The 16,952-nt window shown below is 43.2% G+C and overlaps 1 protein-coding gene across 1 annotated transcript; it reads right to left on the bottom strand.

The window, feature by feature from the left end:
• Nucleotides 1-6,381: 6,381 nt before the first annotated feature.
• Nucleotides 6,382-9,410, bottom strand: LOC124657100 (ribonuclease 3-like protein 3). The gene is made up of 3 exons (XM_047195715.1): nucleotides 8,949-9,410; nucleotides 6,918-7,064; nucleotides 6,382-6,833 (listed from the first exon to the last, which is right to left on the bottom strand). The coding sequence occupies exons 1-3, from the start codon at nucleotides 9,408-9,410 to the stop codon at nucleotides 6,495-6,497; spliced, it is 948 nt and encodes a 315-aa protein (XP_047051671.1). The 3' UTR covers nucleotides 6,382-6,494.
• Nucleotides 9,411-16,952: the final 7,542 nt, after the last annotated feature.

Genomic DNA, 16,952 nt, shown 5'->3' with positions numbered 1-16,952 from the left:
ATATGGGGTTGAGTCCAGTGAGGTTAGCTAGATAATTTCATAATATTTCTGGAACATTTTGAATCACCAGATTTGGATTTGTAGTTTTAAAACTATTCAATTTATAGCACTGCATCAGTATTGAATTTTGCTGAAACGAATTAATTCTAAATTGAATTAACGGGCTTAGGCGGGAAAGGAAATGGGCTAGAATGGTTTAAACTGCGAAACTGGCCCAGCCCAGTAACGTTTCACAGCCGCGGGCCAGCTGACATGGTGGGGTCTACACGTCAGCGATACACACAGCCGAATCGGTATGCTCTAACCTGGACCGCGCGATTAGAAGTGGATCCGACGGTCGACCGTCGTCGTCGTCGACGGGGGAGGAGGGTTTGCTGTGACGGCGAGGTAGGGGGTCGGCGGCGTGACGGAGCTCCGGCGAGGGGCGGCGAGGGTCGCAGTTGAACGAGGAGTCGACGGCGAGGTCAGCGGTAGTCGGGGGAGGGCTTGAGGTTGACGGAATCGACGGCGGCGAGGAGCTACTGTGGCGGCGGACTTCGGCCAAATTCCGACGAGCTAGTGTTTAATTGAGGAGGGGAAGTGGTCGAGGATGATCAGAAGGAAGAGGTGAAGCGAATGGTGTGAAGAATTCGTCCAGGGAGTGCTTGCTTTTATAGGGGGTCGAGGTGCTGCGGGTGCCCGTGGGAGGTCGTCCATGGCGCCGGCGTCTGGAGCGGCGAAGGGGCAAGCTAGGGGGCGCGTTGTGTAGGCGACGGCTAGGCGGAGCTAGCGCGCGTGAAGGGACGGCAGAGGAAGGACGGGAGCGTGCTGGATCATCGTCGAGAGCTTGCAGTACGGGCGCGGCAGATTTTTGATGATGGCGAAGGTGACAAGGCGGCCGCGGGCTCGCGGAGCATGTCTACGGCGTAGAGGAGAGGTTGGCGACGCGCGATGCAGAGGTAGGCATGCAGGGGGAGGACGAGGCTGTCGGGGCAAGGACGTGCACTGGCGCGTCCAGTGACATGCCAGGGCGCGCTCACCGCGTGCCTGGCAAGGTTTCTGGCGAGTCTGGGCGAGCTTGTTCCGGCCAATGCCAAGCCGTGGCGAGCTAGGGCTGGGTACCGTCGGTGTCCTGGTGCTATGTAGATTCTCCAGGACAAGAAGAAAAAGTGAGGAGAGGATCAGAGAGAGATTGGGCATGGGTGATGGCATGAGCACGGCATGGTGAGGTGGTGATCATTTCTCTCTTTCACCAGTGGTTGCAAAGTCATGGCTTGATCCAGAGGAGGTACCAGGACCACAATGATCACAGTTGGAAAGGGGTTGAGGCAAAAATCTGATGGATATAAGCATGTAACACAATTTCCAGATTGTGCACACAAGGTGCTCGACACAATGGCCGCATGAAGATTTTGTTTGAAATTTGGAAATCTTTTTGGTGGAGCTCAATCATATAATTAAAGGGTTGGAATGGTGGTGGTTGTATTCAATTTGGAGTGGTTTTGCAAAGTTTCAAATTTGAGGTTGATCTTCACTTTGCTTCACATACACTATTTGTCACATTTATTCTAGTCAACCTAGTCAACTCTAGCCATGGTGGTCAACATGGAAGTTACTCACCTTGACATGGTCTTGGATGACATGGCTTTGGTTGACCAAGATTGGTTGTAGAAAAGTCAAAGCCAGGGGGGTAAAGTAGTGAACATTTTATAAAATGGCAATATGACCATTATCACATGTAAGTTGATTTTGAGATTTGCTTTGATTTGATTCTTGTTTCATTGATGCAATTGTGTTTGTTTATCATATATAAACATTCTACAAGCAAGGGATCAAGCAATGGTGGCCTTTGGTGAAGATTTGCAAAATTGGCCTTATGTGTATGTGAGTGAAATTGGGAATTCCTCACCATTTGATTTCTCTCCGATTGATTTGATATTTCTTGACTCTAATATGATTCTTATTAGTTTAGAAACATTTTAAGACCATTGAAACCATTTCAAATGGTCTTGTTCAAAGATTTGCAAAAATGGCCATAACACATAAGAGGTGAGGTGTCACTTTTCATTAAACTTGTAAATTGTTCATCTTGCTTCACTTGGACATGAGTTAGGGTCAATTTAGTGTTATATTAGGTTGAGGGATGGTTTCACATTATTTGGTCAAGGTTTAAAGGCTTAGGGCAAGAATTGGGTATTATGACTATGTGTCACATATGCCTCTATGCATATGTTGCATTTGAGTTTTAATTTGACTTGGCTTGACCCAATTGGTGTTGTTGAGTGTTGAAATGGTATATAGGAGTGATCCAACCATTCACAACATGTACTAGGGTCAATATTCTTAAATTCACATATTTGCTATTTTACTCTCATATGCCTCTATGACATTTTTAGTTTCTTTTTATTTTCTTTTGTTTCAACTTGGATTTGATTTGATAAGTACTAGGTAAGGTGTATGAAGGTTTTCCAAACCTCTAAGCAAAGTAGAGAAGCTTAGGGTAAAGATTTATAGGAATAGCCATAGGCACATATGCCTTTTTCTTATTTAATTTCCTTTTATTTTATTTTAACTAGGATGGTGAAAAGGAGGGTGAGGTTTAGGGATTAAGATTATTTCAAAAATACTATAACAAGCAATCATGGCAAAAACACAAGAATTAAGCAAGATCACTATGTATCCCACTCTATTTAATAAAAGTTTTTGTTGGTTCCAAAATTTGGAACTAGGGAAATTCATTTGTTTTGTTTTGAATTTTTGGGATGTTACAACTCCATAGGGTTTAGCGGGCATCGGTACGGGGACCCTACCCGTACGCACCGCCAGGAGCTCCACCTCGTCCAATACTTTCACGCCGTGCAGACGGATGAGAGATCCAACATTCACAGCCTCCAAAAACATGGAAACACCACCTCTGAGAGAGATATGGAGGAGCACCTTGGGAGAAGACATAATCTGGGCTGCTACACGGATCATTGGAGGAAAAGGCATCATCTCCCCCATCATCAACCGCTGCATCTTCATCACCATCACCAATCCCTTTCTTATTCAACCATAGTTGTGATCTCAATTGCTACTGTGGATTTTTATTTGAATTCGTACCATTACCTTTATTCCATCCACAAGATTATATTATGTTCTTGATTGCTTCCATGTGTGAGTAGTTCCATTTGTTCTTGGAGAAATGGAGAAACCTTAGCATCACTATGGGATGAATCAAATATGAACTAGGATTTTAATATATGACTGTGTGTTAGTTTTCTCTCTAGATATTATGTGAAGTGCACCATGTAATATTTGCCTTAGGGACTAGAGAGAGAACTAACCTTTGAAGTATGATATAGTGTATGGTGGGAAGTAACATTAATTACTTTGGAGATGCTCTATCATATGGAAGAGGGGGGTAAAGAGAGACTCACTAATCTCATATCGATAGCCATGAGGAAACACTTAATTGCGATAGTCAATATATGGTTGCAGAAGGCTAGACGCAATGGTTACTTAGAGATGCGATGACAAATAGTTTTCTGGACACATCTTATTATGAAGCTCTCTCCACACACACAACATGGCTAAAAGCATATTTTATCTTGATTAACATTAATTCTAATGCTAGATGTGGATCCAACAAATCGCCGAGAAAACATGGCCTTATTGAGTTTCACTTCATTTCTCACCACGCTTGTTACTTTATTGCCTTGGTTACTTTCTTGAAACAAAGTAAAACTCTCTTCAAAACACCCTTACTTGAGATTAAGGAACGACTTACTAGTGGCCCTTTATAGATAGTAGCAAGAAGCATTAAGACCTTAATTAGTAGCTCCTCATGGTTCGATACTCTTATTTTGAAACTAGCTACAATTGAACTGTGCACTTTCAGTCATCAAGCTATTTTCTGGCGCGGTTGCTGGGGAGCTTAGCGCTTTTGCTCTTTGTTCTTAGTTGCTAATTTATTAATTGCTTTACTAAAGTCGTTTACTAGTTTCACGTAAATTGATGAGAGATTGACAAAACTGCATCTCCTTCGAATATATGAATTAAAGAATGGTTGTAATTGTAAAGCTAGTGGGATTTGTAAATCATATGAATGCTAGTATATCGTAGATGGAATTCTCAAATTTGATAAAGATTTTGGAATTACCCAAAATAAAGAGAATACCTCCAATTGCAAGAAATTGAGTGGGAGCTAAATATCTTTCCTAAGTCTTATATGTGATGACATATTTTGAGCGGGAGCTATGAGAACCTATGTCTTATATGTGTTGACATATTTGAGTGGGAGCTTAAACAAACGTTCTAATATGTAGATGACACATTTTGAGCACATAAGGTACTATGATTATTTAAGATATTAAATATCTATGAAATTGATAGTATTAAAATGTTAAAAGGTCTATCAAGGTAGATCAATGTGTTTAATAAACATTAAGTCAAAATTACCGTCTTGGATGAGATTCTGAAGGAGTTCAGAATAGGACAAACAAAGAAAATTTTCTAGCTTGTATAAGTAGGTGGAGCATTGAGATGTTCTCGATGTTACACCAATGGTTGAATAAAAGGAAAAACATTGTGTTGATCTTAACATAGTTGGTGATCGGGTTGTTGACGTACTCCTGATGCCTCGGGTAGCACAACAATTCACAAGGAGCAAGTGTCAGAGCGGATGGAAATGTGCTATTGTAAGATCAATAAAGGAACTTCATGAAACTTATTACCTTTAGGTACTCTTGCAGCCTCTCTTCATCTCCAAGATGGAAGCAACAACCATGTTCGCTCCACTGGAGATTGCCATCTGATTTGATCTTGCTTATGACAATCCACTTGGACCTCCACTTTCTGATGTGGTTGTAGACGTGAAGAGTACTCACATGTATGCCAATGAAGGCAATAACATCATCATCTACCTTTTTTATTTGTGCCTCTTTGAATCCCAGGTTAAAGCAGACACCTGTATTGATGAGCTCAACCAAGCGGTTCAGCATAAACTTGAACATCTTTGGTTACCAAACCATGACAGGTTTGTGTGCAAACAAGGATTCATAAGCATTGACAGATGGAGTAGAAAGATCATGTGAGCCCAATGGTATAATCGCCTACATGACAAGTACCATGTGAACATGGCTAAGCATTAGCACATGAATGAACTACCACATAAACATCCGTAAGCATTTTCACATCAATGAAGTACCATAAGAACATCCATAAGGATTTGCACATCAATGAAGTACCACAAGAACATTGACACCAAAGAAACTAACACATGAACATCCGTAAGCATTTGCACATCAATGGACCACCATAAGCTACAACCACAAAAAAGGAGCCCCCTTACAGTCAGAGGATCCATACGCATCACCGAGGTTGGGGAAGAAGGAGACCCTGGCACAGAAGCAGGCAACACAACCGTTCCCTTGATAGAGTCAGATCCAACCATGATAATCGTGGAAGTGCGAGATGGAGATCCTGTCACGGCAACCGACGACGTATGAATGGCCTACAGTGGAGGCTCTCAGCCTGTGTACCTACAAGTTCTAACTGATCCAAGGCTAGGGTTTCAGAAGCTTACAACAACCAGAGGGATCGACGCAGAGGAAGAAGACGACAAGCTGTGGCTAGTCGCCACTGCCACAACCAATGTTGTCGCCACCAGCCTCGCCGACATTGCGGGTGAGGACGAGCCGACCATGTAGCTACATTTTGAAGGGTGGATGAGCTCGAAATGGGGAGGGGGGAGGGGGAGGAATGGGGGATTTGGAATTGGCGGTGAGAGAGGCACCTCTATATACGATGGTGAAATTTTGAGGGTTGTGCCTGAATTCATCCCGCCGTTTTTTCGCAGTTCCCGCGAGCTCACCCCATCTCCCCTCGGTGGCTCTGTGGAAATGCGACGTTGTCGCTTTTTGCGGAGATGACTGTGCCTCGATGGAAACGGCCAATTCGAGCGTTGCTCAGGGGGTGCTTTAAGAACCGTGTTTTGCAACAACGCGGGGTAACCTAGGAAACTAAACGGTCCAAGAATTACGCTCCCGATGCCAGTGAAGGGAAGTCCAGGATACCAAATGCACCCAATCATGATCTCATCTCACGTTATATATGAGTTCATCTCACAATCATGCTTGCACTGATCGACCCACTCCATGATAACTATGTTCTGCAAGACAGTGTCACTATGTCAGCGCCATCGTTTACGGACGACATTCACTCACGCTCGCTATCCACGAAATCCGAGCTATAACCTATAAGTGTACCCTACAGTTCTCAGCATGCCAACTCATGATCTGCTATGTACATAAAACTGTATATTTCCCTAAAATATAAAGCTGTATATTGAGATGAATCAGTTAACTTCAAGCCGAACTTGCACCCTTGCTTTCCCCGCCCACATGGGCATACAAATCGTATGATATTCGCAAGTAAATATTTACACTGGAACTTAACAACATACAACGGAAAAATGAACCAAAATACAAACAAACAGGCAAAACTATTTGTTGCACAGATGGTGTCTCGGCATTTTACTGGATCTCTAAAGCTCCAGCAAGATCCAATCTGTCCATGGGCACATGAACTTCTTCTGTGGCTGATTCAACTGAGCACTGTCCTAGTGTCTCCTTCAATTTGTCCAAAGCAGCCTTTGCGGCACGGTTCTGAGCTATCTCCTTCTTTTGACCATAAACCGCGCTTCCAACTAGCTCACCGTCGACCAATACATCTACCTTCAAATTCTTATCCCATCCATCTTTCACGATTTTCAGGCCTCGGCGATTCTTTTGGCAAAACTCTAATAGCTCGCTTACAGGATGCCTGCCTAATGTCTCAAGGCTAATAAGTGGATCAGCCAAATTTCGAAAGACCTATCATAAGAGAGAGATGTTATATTCCCAAACTAGAGCGAGGAACACAATGCAAGATTTAACAATACTGAGAGGGAGATTTACCCGCCAAACAACTTCTTGATTGAAGTTGGAGTCAAGGTATATGGCGCCAATAAGAGATTCAACGATGTCAGATAGCACTTTTGGAGCATCCAATAGCCCATTCGAGTGGTACTGATATTCGCATAATTCTTTTATAAAATCATCAATCTGTAAACACAAAAGCACAAGGGGCATCACATCAATCATATGTAAACAGCTTGTAATTTAATCTGTCCACATGTTAATTACTTCAAAAAGATCGCTTCTTTGTTCTTCTCTTCATGTGTAACTAACATTCGTTAGTGACAAACAAAAAGCACAAGACAAATAATGAAAATGGTGTGTAACACAATGCCTAAGAAGTGGGTGTCGTTACATGTCAAGCATATAGTACGAACTCTAGTGCATAAACAACTTGCCTTTTCATCCAAATGACATCACCAATGACAAACATAGTTTGCTAGGCTAAACTTTGGTCTTTTCATCCAAATGACATCACCAATGACAAACATATTGTTAGGTAGCTGAAGCAGAAGATAAGAACATTCATTGGTGTCATTGAAATTACCAACATATGTGTTCCGACCGCTAAAAGCATCTTTAAACAGAATCTATATTACTAAGGAAGCACATTCCCTATGAGAAGAAATACTAAACTAATGGATCAGAAATTTTCTTTTTTTAGAGGTAAGGCCCTGAGGCCCAGCTTTAAATTAATAAAGCCACAAACGGCAGAAATTTTCTTTTCACAGAGGCTAGTGACAAGGCAGAAGTTATGGATAGAATGAGGTGGAGTCCAAACGGCGCACTTGTGCTTTCATTTCGCCCCTAAGAACTACAACCATTGTATCAGAAACCAAACAATAGCAAACAGAAAAGTTTGAATAACAGTTCCCACCTTACTGCAAAGTGCGAAGTATAGCACTCCAAATGGGCAGTTGGTACATCTAGAACTGTCCATGACAATTAACTCACATGGATGTGATGGAATAAAATTTGGAAAAACAGTGGACAACCTATCCATGGTAAATTAGGTATAAGATATGTCTTTAAATACTCGATTAATGGAGCAGAAGTAACAACAAATATTTTCTCATTTAGATCAATGGAGAGGCGACTCGAAGTAACCGCCACAAAATACCAAACAAGGTGGATAGTTTTCTCAACCGTTTATCGTTGAATCAAAACGGCTAGTGCTTTGACTACTTTCCTGAAAGAACGACATTTGAAATATACAAACCAGAAAAAATCATCAATTTGAGTATTTCCCCGCCTTGTTTCAAGTAAAAGCAATCCAAATGGAATGTTGGGTAATTTTTGAAATGTATGCCCCCAAATTACATGTATGGTGGGGAATAGAATTTGGAAAAAAGTTTATCAATCTGGGATACCTTTTCACGATGGACTGGTGCTTTGATGATTTTGGTAAGAAGACTAGCGACAATTTGACCAGAATACAAACAAGAGATGACCTAGCTCGGGCAGAGAATAAAAATGAACTGCAAATTTTGACAACACATTGTTGGTTGAGCGCCTGGGAGCAAGATAAGCCGGAAGGCACTCCAACTGCAGAGTGTGTATATTCTAGAAGTGCTCATGGCAAATGACTTGTACAGCAGGCCGGGAACAGATCCGGAGAAAGGAGGCGTCTTTAGGGAACCTGTTACTGGGATAACATTTTCAATCTAATTATCCACATAAAAAAGGTGTCACACCTTTTAAACTGAGGGACCACTGGATGAGAATATACGTGTGCTACGAGTACCTCGTATCCCTAGCAAACCAATATTACTGAAAAACGAGATTTTGCTGAACCCATCCTTTTTTTTGTACCAAGGCTAGACAATATGACCAAGAGAGGGGGGACATAGGAACAGGAGATTTCATCAGAAAGAAAGGGGCCCCACTGAGTTAAAAGCCAATCCAATACTCCAAACCTGATGTGTCCCTCTCATGAACAGTGGACACAATGAAGGCCAAACGTCACTGCGCTCCAAAAAAGCAAGCAGAGCAGCTAGCATTACCAGAACCAGAAAGGAGAGTGAGAGTGACCTGTCCGTCGAGCTGCGGCGCCTTGTGGCGGAGGAAGCGGTGGATGCCGTGGTCGACGGCGACGCGCGCGAGCTTCTCCTTGTCGACGTTGGCGGCGCGGAGGCGCGTGAGCGGGCCGGGCGGCAGGTCGCGGTAGGCGAGGAAGACCTCGCGGGACATGAGGCAGGTGAGCACGCCGTCGCCGAGGTACTCGAGGCGCTCGTAGGTGGCGTCGCCGGGGCGGTACGGGTAGTAGAAGGAGCCGTGCGTGAGCGCCTGCCCCACCAGGGACTTGTCCGCGAACTCGTACCCGAGGAGGGACTCCACGGCCGCCACGTCCGCCGCGCTCATCGGCGGCACGAACCCCGCCGGCGCGTCCTCCCGCGGGTGCTGCTGCTGCTGCTCCCTCCGCGTCGCGTCTTCGTCGCCGGCGGCTGGCGACGGGGATGGCGATGGCGATGGCGACGGCGGCTTGAACTCCATGGTGTGTGTGTGCCCGATCGGGAGCCGGCGGGCAGGGGGTGTTATAGGCCGAGCGGGTTCTGGTCTTCTGGAGTTCTTGGAGGTTCCGGAGGGCGGTCGGAAACGGAAAGACGCGGAGGAAACGCGCGCGGCACGGCAGCGAGCTAGCGGAGAGATCTTTTCTCTTAATTGCGGGCGGAGTAGGATGGTTGGGCGCTAGGATCGATGACGGCGACGGCGACTTTGTGAAGCAGCGGCGGTGGCCGGTGGCTTGGCGTGCGGAGGAAACCGGGCTGGACTAGACCGGGCTGGACTGCTTTTTTGTTTAATGCTGTGTGTCGGGCTGGATGTGCGTCAGACTCAGAAGGCGTGAGCGCGGCCTGGTGGGGAAAGGGTCAAAGGATTTTGTAACGATGATGACGTGCTTGCCCTATGTTGGGATTGGGGGATCCGGATGAACCAGTCGCTGCCAACGCATTGTGTCGACGTGGGAAAGACTCGGTGTGTCGCGATGTTTGAGTGAGATTTTACGACCTTGTGCATGTCACGTCTCAACTTTTCTTGTCGAGGAAAAGCAAATCCTATGCCTCAGTTTACTAAATAAGAATAGAAAAAACTTTATTACTACCCTGTCCGTAAAAAGATACTATCTTAGATTTGTCTATATCTATACGTATGTATACACTATTTATTGCGGTGTAAACGGATCATATCGGATCGCATATTGCCTTTGGCATATTCTAGACTATATTTTCTTAACAGATTCAGAGCGGATCGGATAGCGACCGGTTGTGGATTCAAATACAAATATTAGAGACCGCAGATCCAGAACAGGAAATGGAGCTGATTCGGGGCGGGAAGAATATTAATCAAATATGTTTAGGTTTGCAAATCATACAATAAAAAATGATTGTTAGAGCAAGTGTAACAAATCACACATGAATGCAATACGATAGTATGAATAAACATAACATAACCAAATGAACAAAGTAGATTCATATGAAAGCAATAAAGCATAAACAAAAACAAGGATAACACCGACACATGCTTTTATAGCCCAATTTAATAATAATAAGTTTGGACTCCATATTCGATAGAATGACTATGTAACTGAGTTATTGTTAACGGGTGAACTCAACAACTTGCTATCTACTAAATATGCTATACTAGTTTTGATATTCGAATAAAAGCTATCGGATAATCCTAAATAATTTTTGGATACGAATATCCGGGTGTTATTAGGCATACCTACCATATCCTATATCATATCCAATGTAAAGTTCAAAATCACACAGCCTTAACTGCCAGATTCTTTCAAACCGGATATGGATTGAACTTATCTTATCCGTTTACACCCCTAGATACATCTAAATTTAGATAAATTTAAAACATATCTTTATGGACGGAGGGAGTAGTTTAAGACTATATTGGAAGAATGGTTCAGCTAGGCTGCTTATAGCGGGGAGTGACATAGATTAGTTGCATACTCGCTCCATTTCAATGAATAAGGCGCATCGTTTTTCGTGTTTTATCTTTAAACAAAAAATAATCTATGTATATATATATAATATTTTATATTATTATCATTAGAAAGTGTATTTCAATATGAATCTAACAATATCAGCTATGTACTACATGATCGAGATATTGTTGTTCAATTTGTTCGTTCAAAGTTCATCCTAAAATGTGCACGCGCCTTACTCATAGGAACAAAGGTAATTAGTATGTTACTGGAGAACTGAAACGGAGGCCGAGCTACACGTAGCTATTTATCTGTAAACACTCAGAATTCGTATGTTACTAGTCTATATTACTACTCCTACTCCATAGTGAGAAGTAATGTATGTAGGGATTCGTTGCATAGAAAATAAAAATTTTCCTACCGCGAGAACGCAATCCAAGCCAAGATGCAATCTAGAAGACGGAAGCAACAAGGAGATGATCGAGACTCACCCTTGAAGATTTCCAAAGCCTACAAGATGAGGCTCTTGTTGCTGCGGTAGACGATCACTTGCCGCTTGCAAAAGCGCGTAGAAGATCTTGATCACGGTGCCACGATCGGGCAAAGCACCTCCGTACTCGGTCACACGTTCGGTGTTGATGAAGACGACGTCCTTCTCCCCGTTCCAGCGGGCAGCGGAAGTAGTAGCTCCTCCTTGACTCCGGCAGCACGACGGCGTGGTGGCGGTGGCGATAGAGAACTCCGGCGGAGCTTCGCTAAGCGTGCGGGAGAGGTGGAGGAGAGAGGGGCGGCTAGGGTTTGGGAGAGGGGGTGGCCGGCCTCAAGGGGTGCGGCCAGCCTTGTGGCTTTGTGGTGGCCGGCCCCCTCCCCTATGCCCCTCATTATATAGGTGGAACCCCAAGTGTTGGACTACAAGTCTTCGAATAAGACTCCAACCCAAAACCTTCCATGTAGTAGGGAAACCTACCCAAGGTGGGACTCCCACCCAAGTGGGATTCCCACCCTTCTATGAAGGGGGGTGGCCGGCCCCCTTGGTGGAGTCCACCTTGGACTCCCCCTTCTAGGGTTGGCCGGCCATGGGGAGGTGGAGTCCCTCCGGGACTCTTCCTTCCTTAGTGATTTCTTCCGGACTTTTCTAGAACCTTCTAGAACCTTCCATAAATGCACCGGATCATTTCCAAACTTGGAATATGACTTTCTATATATGAATCTTATTCTCCGGACCATTCCGGAACTCCTCGTGATGTCCGGGATCCCATCCGAGACTTCGAACAATACTTCGAACTCCATTCCATATTCAAGTTCTACTATTACAACATCAAACCTTAAGTGTGTCACCCAACGGTTCGCGAACTATGTAGACATGGTTGAGATCTCTCTCCGACCAATAACCAATAGCGGGATCTGGAGATCCATAATGGCTCCCACATATTCAACGATGACTTAGTGATCTAATGAACCATTCACATACGATACCAATTCCCTTTGTCACGCGATATTTTACTTGTCCGAGGTTTGATCATCGGTATCACTCTATACCTTGTTCAACCTCGTCTCCCGACAAGTACTCTTTACTCGTACTCGTGGTATGTGGTCTCTTATGAACTTATTCATATGCTTGCAAGACATTAGACGACATTCCACCGAGAGGGCCCGGAGTATATCTATCCGTCATCGGGATGGACAAATCCCACTCGTTGATCCATATGCCTCAACTCATACTTTCCGGATACTTAATCCCACCTTTATAACCACCCATTTACGCAGGTGGCGTTTGATGTAATCAAAGTACCTTTCCGAGTATAAGTGATTTATATGATCTCATGGTCGAAAGGACTAGGTAACTATGTATCGAAAGCTTATAGCAAATAACTTAATGACGTGATCTTATGCTATGCTTAAATGGGTGTTTCCATTACATCATTCATATAATGATATAACCTTGTTATTAATAACATCCAATATTCATGATTATGAAACTAATCATCTATTAATCAACAAGCTAGTTAAGAGGCTTACTAGGGACTCATTGTTGTTTACATAACACACATGTATCAATGTTTCGGTTAATACAATTATAGCATGGTATATAAACATTTATCATAAACATAAAGATATATAATAACCACTTTTATTATTGCCTCTTGGGCATATCTCCAACAGTCTCCCACTTGCACTAGAGTCAATAATCTAGATTACATTGTAAGGTACCTAACACCCATGGCATTCGGTGTTGGTCATGCTTTGCCCTAGGGAGAGCTTTAGTCAACGGATCTGCTACATTCAGATTAGTGTGTACTTTGCAAATCTTTACTTCTCCATCTTCGATGTACTCGCGAATCGAATGCTAACGCAGCTTGATATGCTTCAGCCTCTTGTGTGACCTTGGTTCTTGTGCATTGGCGATGGCACCCATGTTGTCACAGTAGATGACTAGTGGGTCCAATGCACTAGGAACCACACCGAGCTCTACAATGAACCTCTTCATCCATACCGCTTCTGATGAAGCCTCTGAAGCCGCTATGTACTCCGATTCTGTTGAAGACTTCGCCACCGTGCATTGCTTCGAGCTTGCCCAGCTCATCGCAGCACCATTCAATATAAACACGTACCCGGATCGTGACTTAGAGTCATCAGGATCAGTATTCCAACTTGCATCGGTGTAACTTGTTACAACGAGATCTTGGTCACCTCCATAACAAAGAAACATATCCTTAGTTCTTTTCAAGTACTTCAAGATATTCTTGACCGCTGTCCAGTGTTCCATTCCTGGATCACTTTGATATATGCTAGTCAAACTAACAGCATGTGCTATATCCGGTCTAGTACATAGCATGGCATACATGATAGAGCCTACTGCCGAGGCATAGTGGATCTGACTCATCCTTTCTCTTTCTTCTGCCGTAGCCGGACCTTGAGTCTTACTCAAGACCTTGCCTGGTAACATAGGTAAGAATCCTTTCTTACTTTCATCCATTCTAAACTTCTTTAGAATCTTGTCCAGGTATGTACTTTGTGATAGCCCTATTAGACATCTTGATCTATCTCTATAAATCTTGATGCCTAATATATACGATGCTTCACCAAGGTCTTTCATTGAAAAACTATTATTCAAATAACCTTTTACATCGCTTAATAGTTCTATATCATTCCCAATCAATAATATGTCATCTACATATAATATCGTGAATGCTACAGAGCTCCCACTCACTTTCTTGTAAATACATGCCTCTCCATGACACTGTATAAACCCGAAGTCTTTGATCACCTTATCAAAGCGTCGGTTCCAACTTCTCGATGCTTGCTTCAATCCATAAATTGAACGCTGAAGTTTGCATACTTTGTCAGCATTTTTAGGATCGACAAAACCTTTGGGTTGTACCATATACAACTCTTCCTCAATGTCTCCATTAAGGAACGCCGTTTTGACATCCATCTGGCAAATCTCATAATCGAAAAATGCAGCTATTGCTAACAAAATCTTCACAGATTTTAGCTTCGCTACAGGTGAGAAAGTCTCATCGTAGTCAACACCTTGAATTTGTCGTAAACCCTTTGCGACAAGTCGAGCTTTATAGACAGTAATATTACCATCAGCATCTGTTTTTCTCTTGAAGATCCATTTATTCTCGACAGCCTTGCGGCTATCGTGTAAGTCTACCAAAGTCCACACTTTGTTATCATACATGGATCCCATTTCGGATTTCATGGCTTCTTGCCATTTGTTGGAATCGGGCTCATCATCGCTTCTTCATACGTCGCAGGTCTTCATCATTGTTGTCCACAATCATGACATTTAGACAAGGATCATACCAATCAGGAGTGGCACGTTCCCTTGTCGATCCGCGAGGTTCGATGAGTTATCTCGTTCGAAGTTTCATGATCATTATCATTAGCTTCCTCTGTTGTTGGTGTAGGCGGCACATGAACAACTTCCGGTACTGCGCTACTCTGATCAACGAGTGAAGATTCATCAATCTCATCGAGTTCTACTTTTCTTCCAGTCACTTCTTTAGTGAGAAATTCTTTCTCAAGAAAGGTTCCATTCTTAGCAACAAATATTTTGCCTTCGGATCTCGTGATAGAAAGTGTACCCTATAGTTTCCTTAGGGTATCCTATGAAGACGCATTTCTCCGCTTTGGGTTCTAGCTTGTCCTGGTTGTAACTTTTTTACATAGGCTTCGCAACCCCAAACTTTAAGGAACGACAACTTAGGTTTCTTATTAAACCATAATTCATACGGTGTCGTTTCAACGGATTTTGATGGTGCTCTATTTACAGTGAATGCGGTTGTCTCTAATGCATAACTCCAAAATGATAACGGCAAATCAGTAAGAGACATCATAGAACGAACCATATCTAAGAGAGTTCGATTACGACGTTCGGACACACCGTTTCGTTGAGGTGTTCCCGGTGGTGTCAATTGTGAAAGTATTCCACATTTCTTTAAATGCATGCCAAACTCATAACTCAGATATTCACCTCCGCGATCAGATCGTAGAAATTTAATCTTCTTGTTACGTTGATTTTCTACTTCACTTTGGAATTCCTTAAACTTCTCGAAAGTTTCGGATTTATGTTTCATGAAATAGATATACCCATATCTACTCGGATCATCTCGTGAAGGTTAGAACATAACGATAACCACCGCGCGATGCTACACTCATTGGTCCGCACACATCGGTATGTATGATTTCCAATAAGTCGATAGCTCGCTCCATAATACCGGAGAATGGAGTCTTAGTCATTTTTCCCATTAGACATGCTTCGCATCTATCAAGTGACTCAAAGTCAAGTGATTCAAGTAATCCATCGGTATGGAGTTTCTTCATGCGTTTCACTCCAATATGACCAAGACGACAAGTGCCACATATAAGTAGAATTATCATTCAATTTAATTCGCTTAGCATCAATGTTATGAATATGTGTATCACTACTATCGAGATCTAACGAAATAAACCATTCTTTTCAGGTGCTCGACCATAAAAGATATTATTCATAAAAATAGAACAACCATTATTCTCGGACTTGAATGAATAACCGTCTTGCATTAAACAAGATCCAGATATAATGTTCATGCTCAACGCGGGTACAAAATAACAATTATTGAGGTTTAAAACTAATCTCGAAGGTAGATGTAGAGGAAGTGTGCCGACAGCGATCACATCGACTTTGGATCCATTTCCAACGCGCATCGACACTTCATCCTTCAATAGTCTTCGTTTATTCTTTAGTTCTTGTTTCGAGTTACAAATATGAGCAACCGAACCGAGTATCAAATACCCGTGTACTAGTACGAGAACCAGTAAGATAAACATCTATAAAATGTATATCGATATACCTTCTTTCTTCTTCTTGACAAGGCCGCTCTTCGGATCCGCCAAATACTTGGAGCAATTACGCTTCCAGTTGTCCCTTCTCCTTGCAGTAATAGCACTCAACGATCGAGCTTAGGGCCGCTCTTAGGTTTCACAGGAGGCGTGGCAGCTTTCTTGCCACCCTTCTTGAATTTTCCCTTAGACTTGCCTTGTTTCTTGAAACTCGGTGGTCTTGTTGACCATCAACACTTGGTGCTCTTTCTTGATCTCAATCTCAGCAGATTTCGAGCATGGAGAAGAGTTCAGGTAACTCTTTGTTCATGTTCTGCATATTGTAGTTCATCACAAAGTTCTTGTAACTAGGTGGCGATGATTGAAGGACACGATTAATCCCTGACCGTTAGGAATCACTATTCCCAAATCACCGAGTTTCTTCGCATGCCCGGTCATGGCGAGCATGTGCTCACTAACGGAGCTGCCTTCTTCCATCATGCAACTGAAGAAGTGTTTCGATGCTTCATAGCATTCCACGGCCGCATGAGTTTCAAAGATAGTTTTCAACTCATTGACCAACTCATGAGGATCGTGGTGTTCAAAACGTTTTTGAAGATCGGCTTCCGGATCGCACAGATGGCACACCGAACTTGAGAGTACCGAGTTTTCCGAGTCGCGTAAACATTCTTTATTTCATCGGTTTCAGCTTCGCAGGAGGGTCACCTAGTGGTGCATCAAGCACATATTGCAGGTTTCCACCATTGAGGAAAATCCTCACATGACGGAAC

Source organism: Lolium rigidum, chromosome 1, assembly GCF_022539505.1.
Source record: "Lolium rigidum isolate FL_2022 chromosome 1, APGP_CSIRO_Lrig_0.1, whole genome shotgun sequence".
NCBI lineage: Eukaryota > Viridiplantae > Streptophyta > Magnoliopsida > Poales > Poaceae > Lolium > Lolium rigidum.
Note: the sequence above shows the minus strand (reverse complement) of the source record. Positions and strands in the feature narration are given on the sequence as shown.

Coding starts and splice junctions, on each gene's coding strand:
- LOC124657100 (XM_047195715.1), bottom strand. CDS start 9,410: ATGGAGTTCAAGCCGCCGTCGCCATCGCCATCGCCATCCCCGTCGCCA. Junction 7,065..8,948: donor CGCCGCAGCTCGACGGACAG/GTCACTCTCACT, acceptor TTGTGTTTACAG/ATTGATGATTTTATAAAAGA. Junction 6,834..6,917: donor ATCAAGAAGTTGTTTGGCGG/GTAAATCTCCCT, acceptor CTCTTATGATAG/GTCTTTCGAAATTTGGCTGA.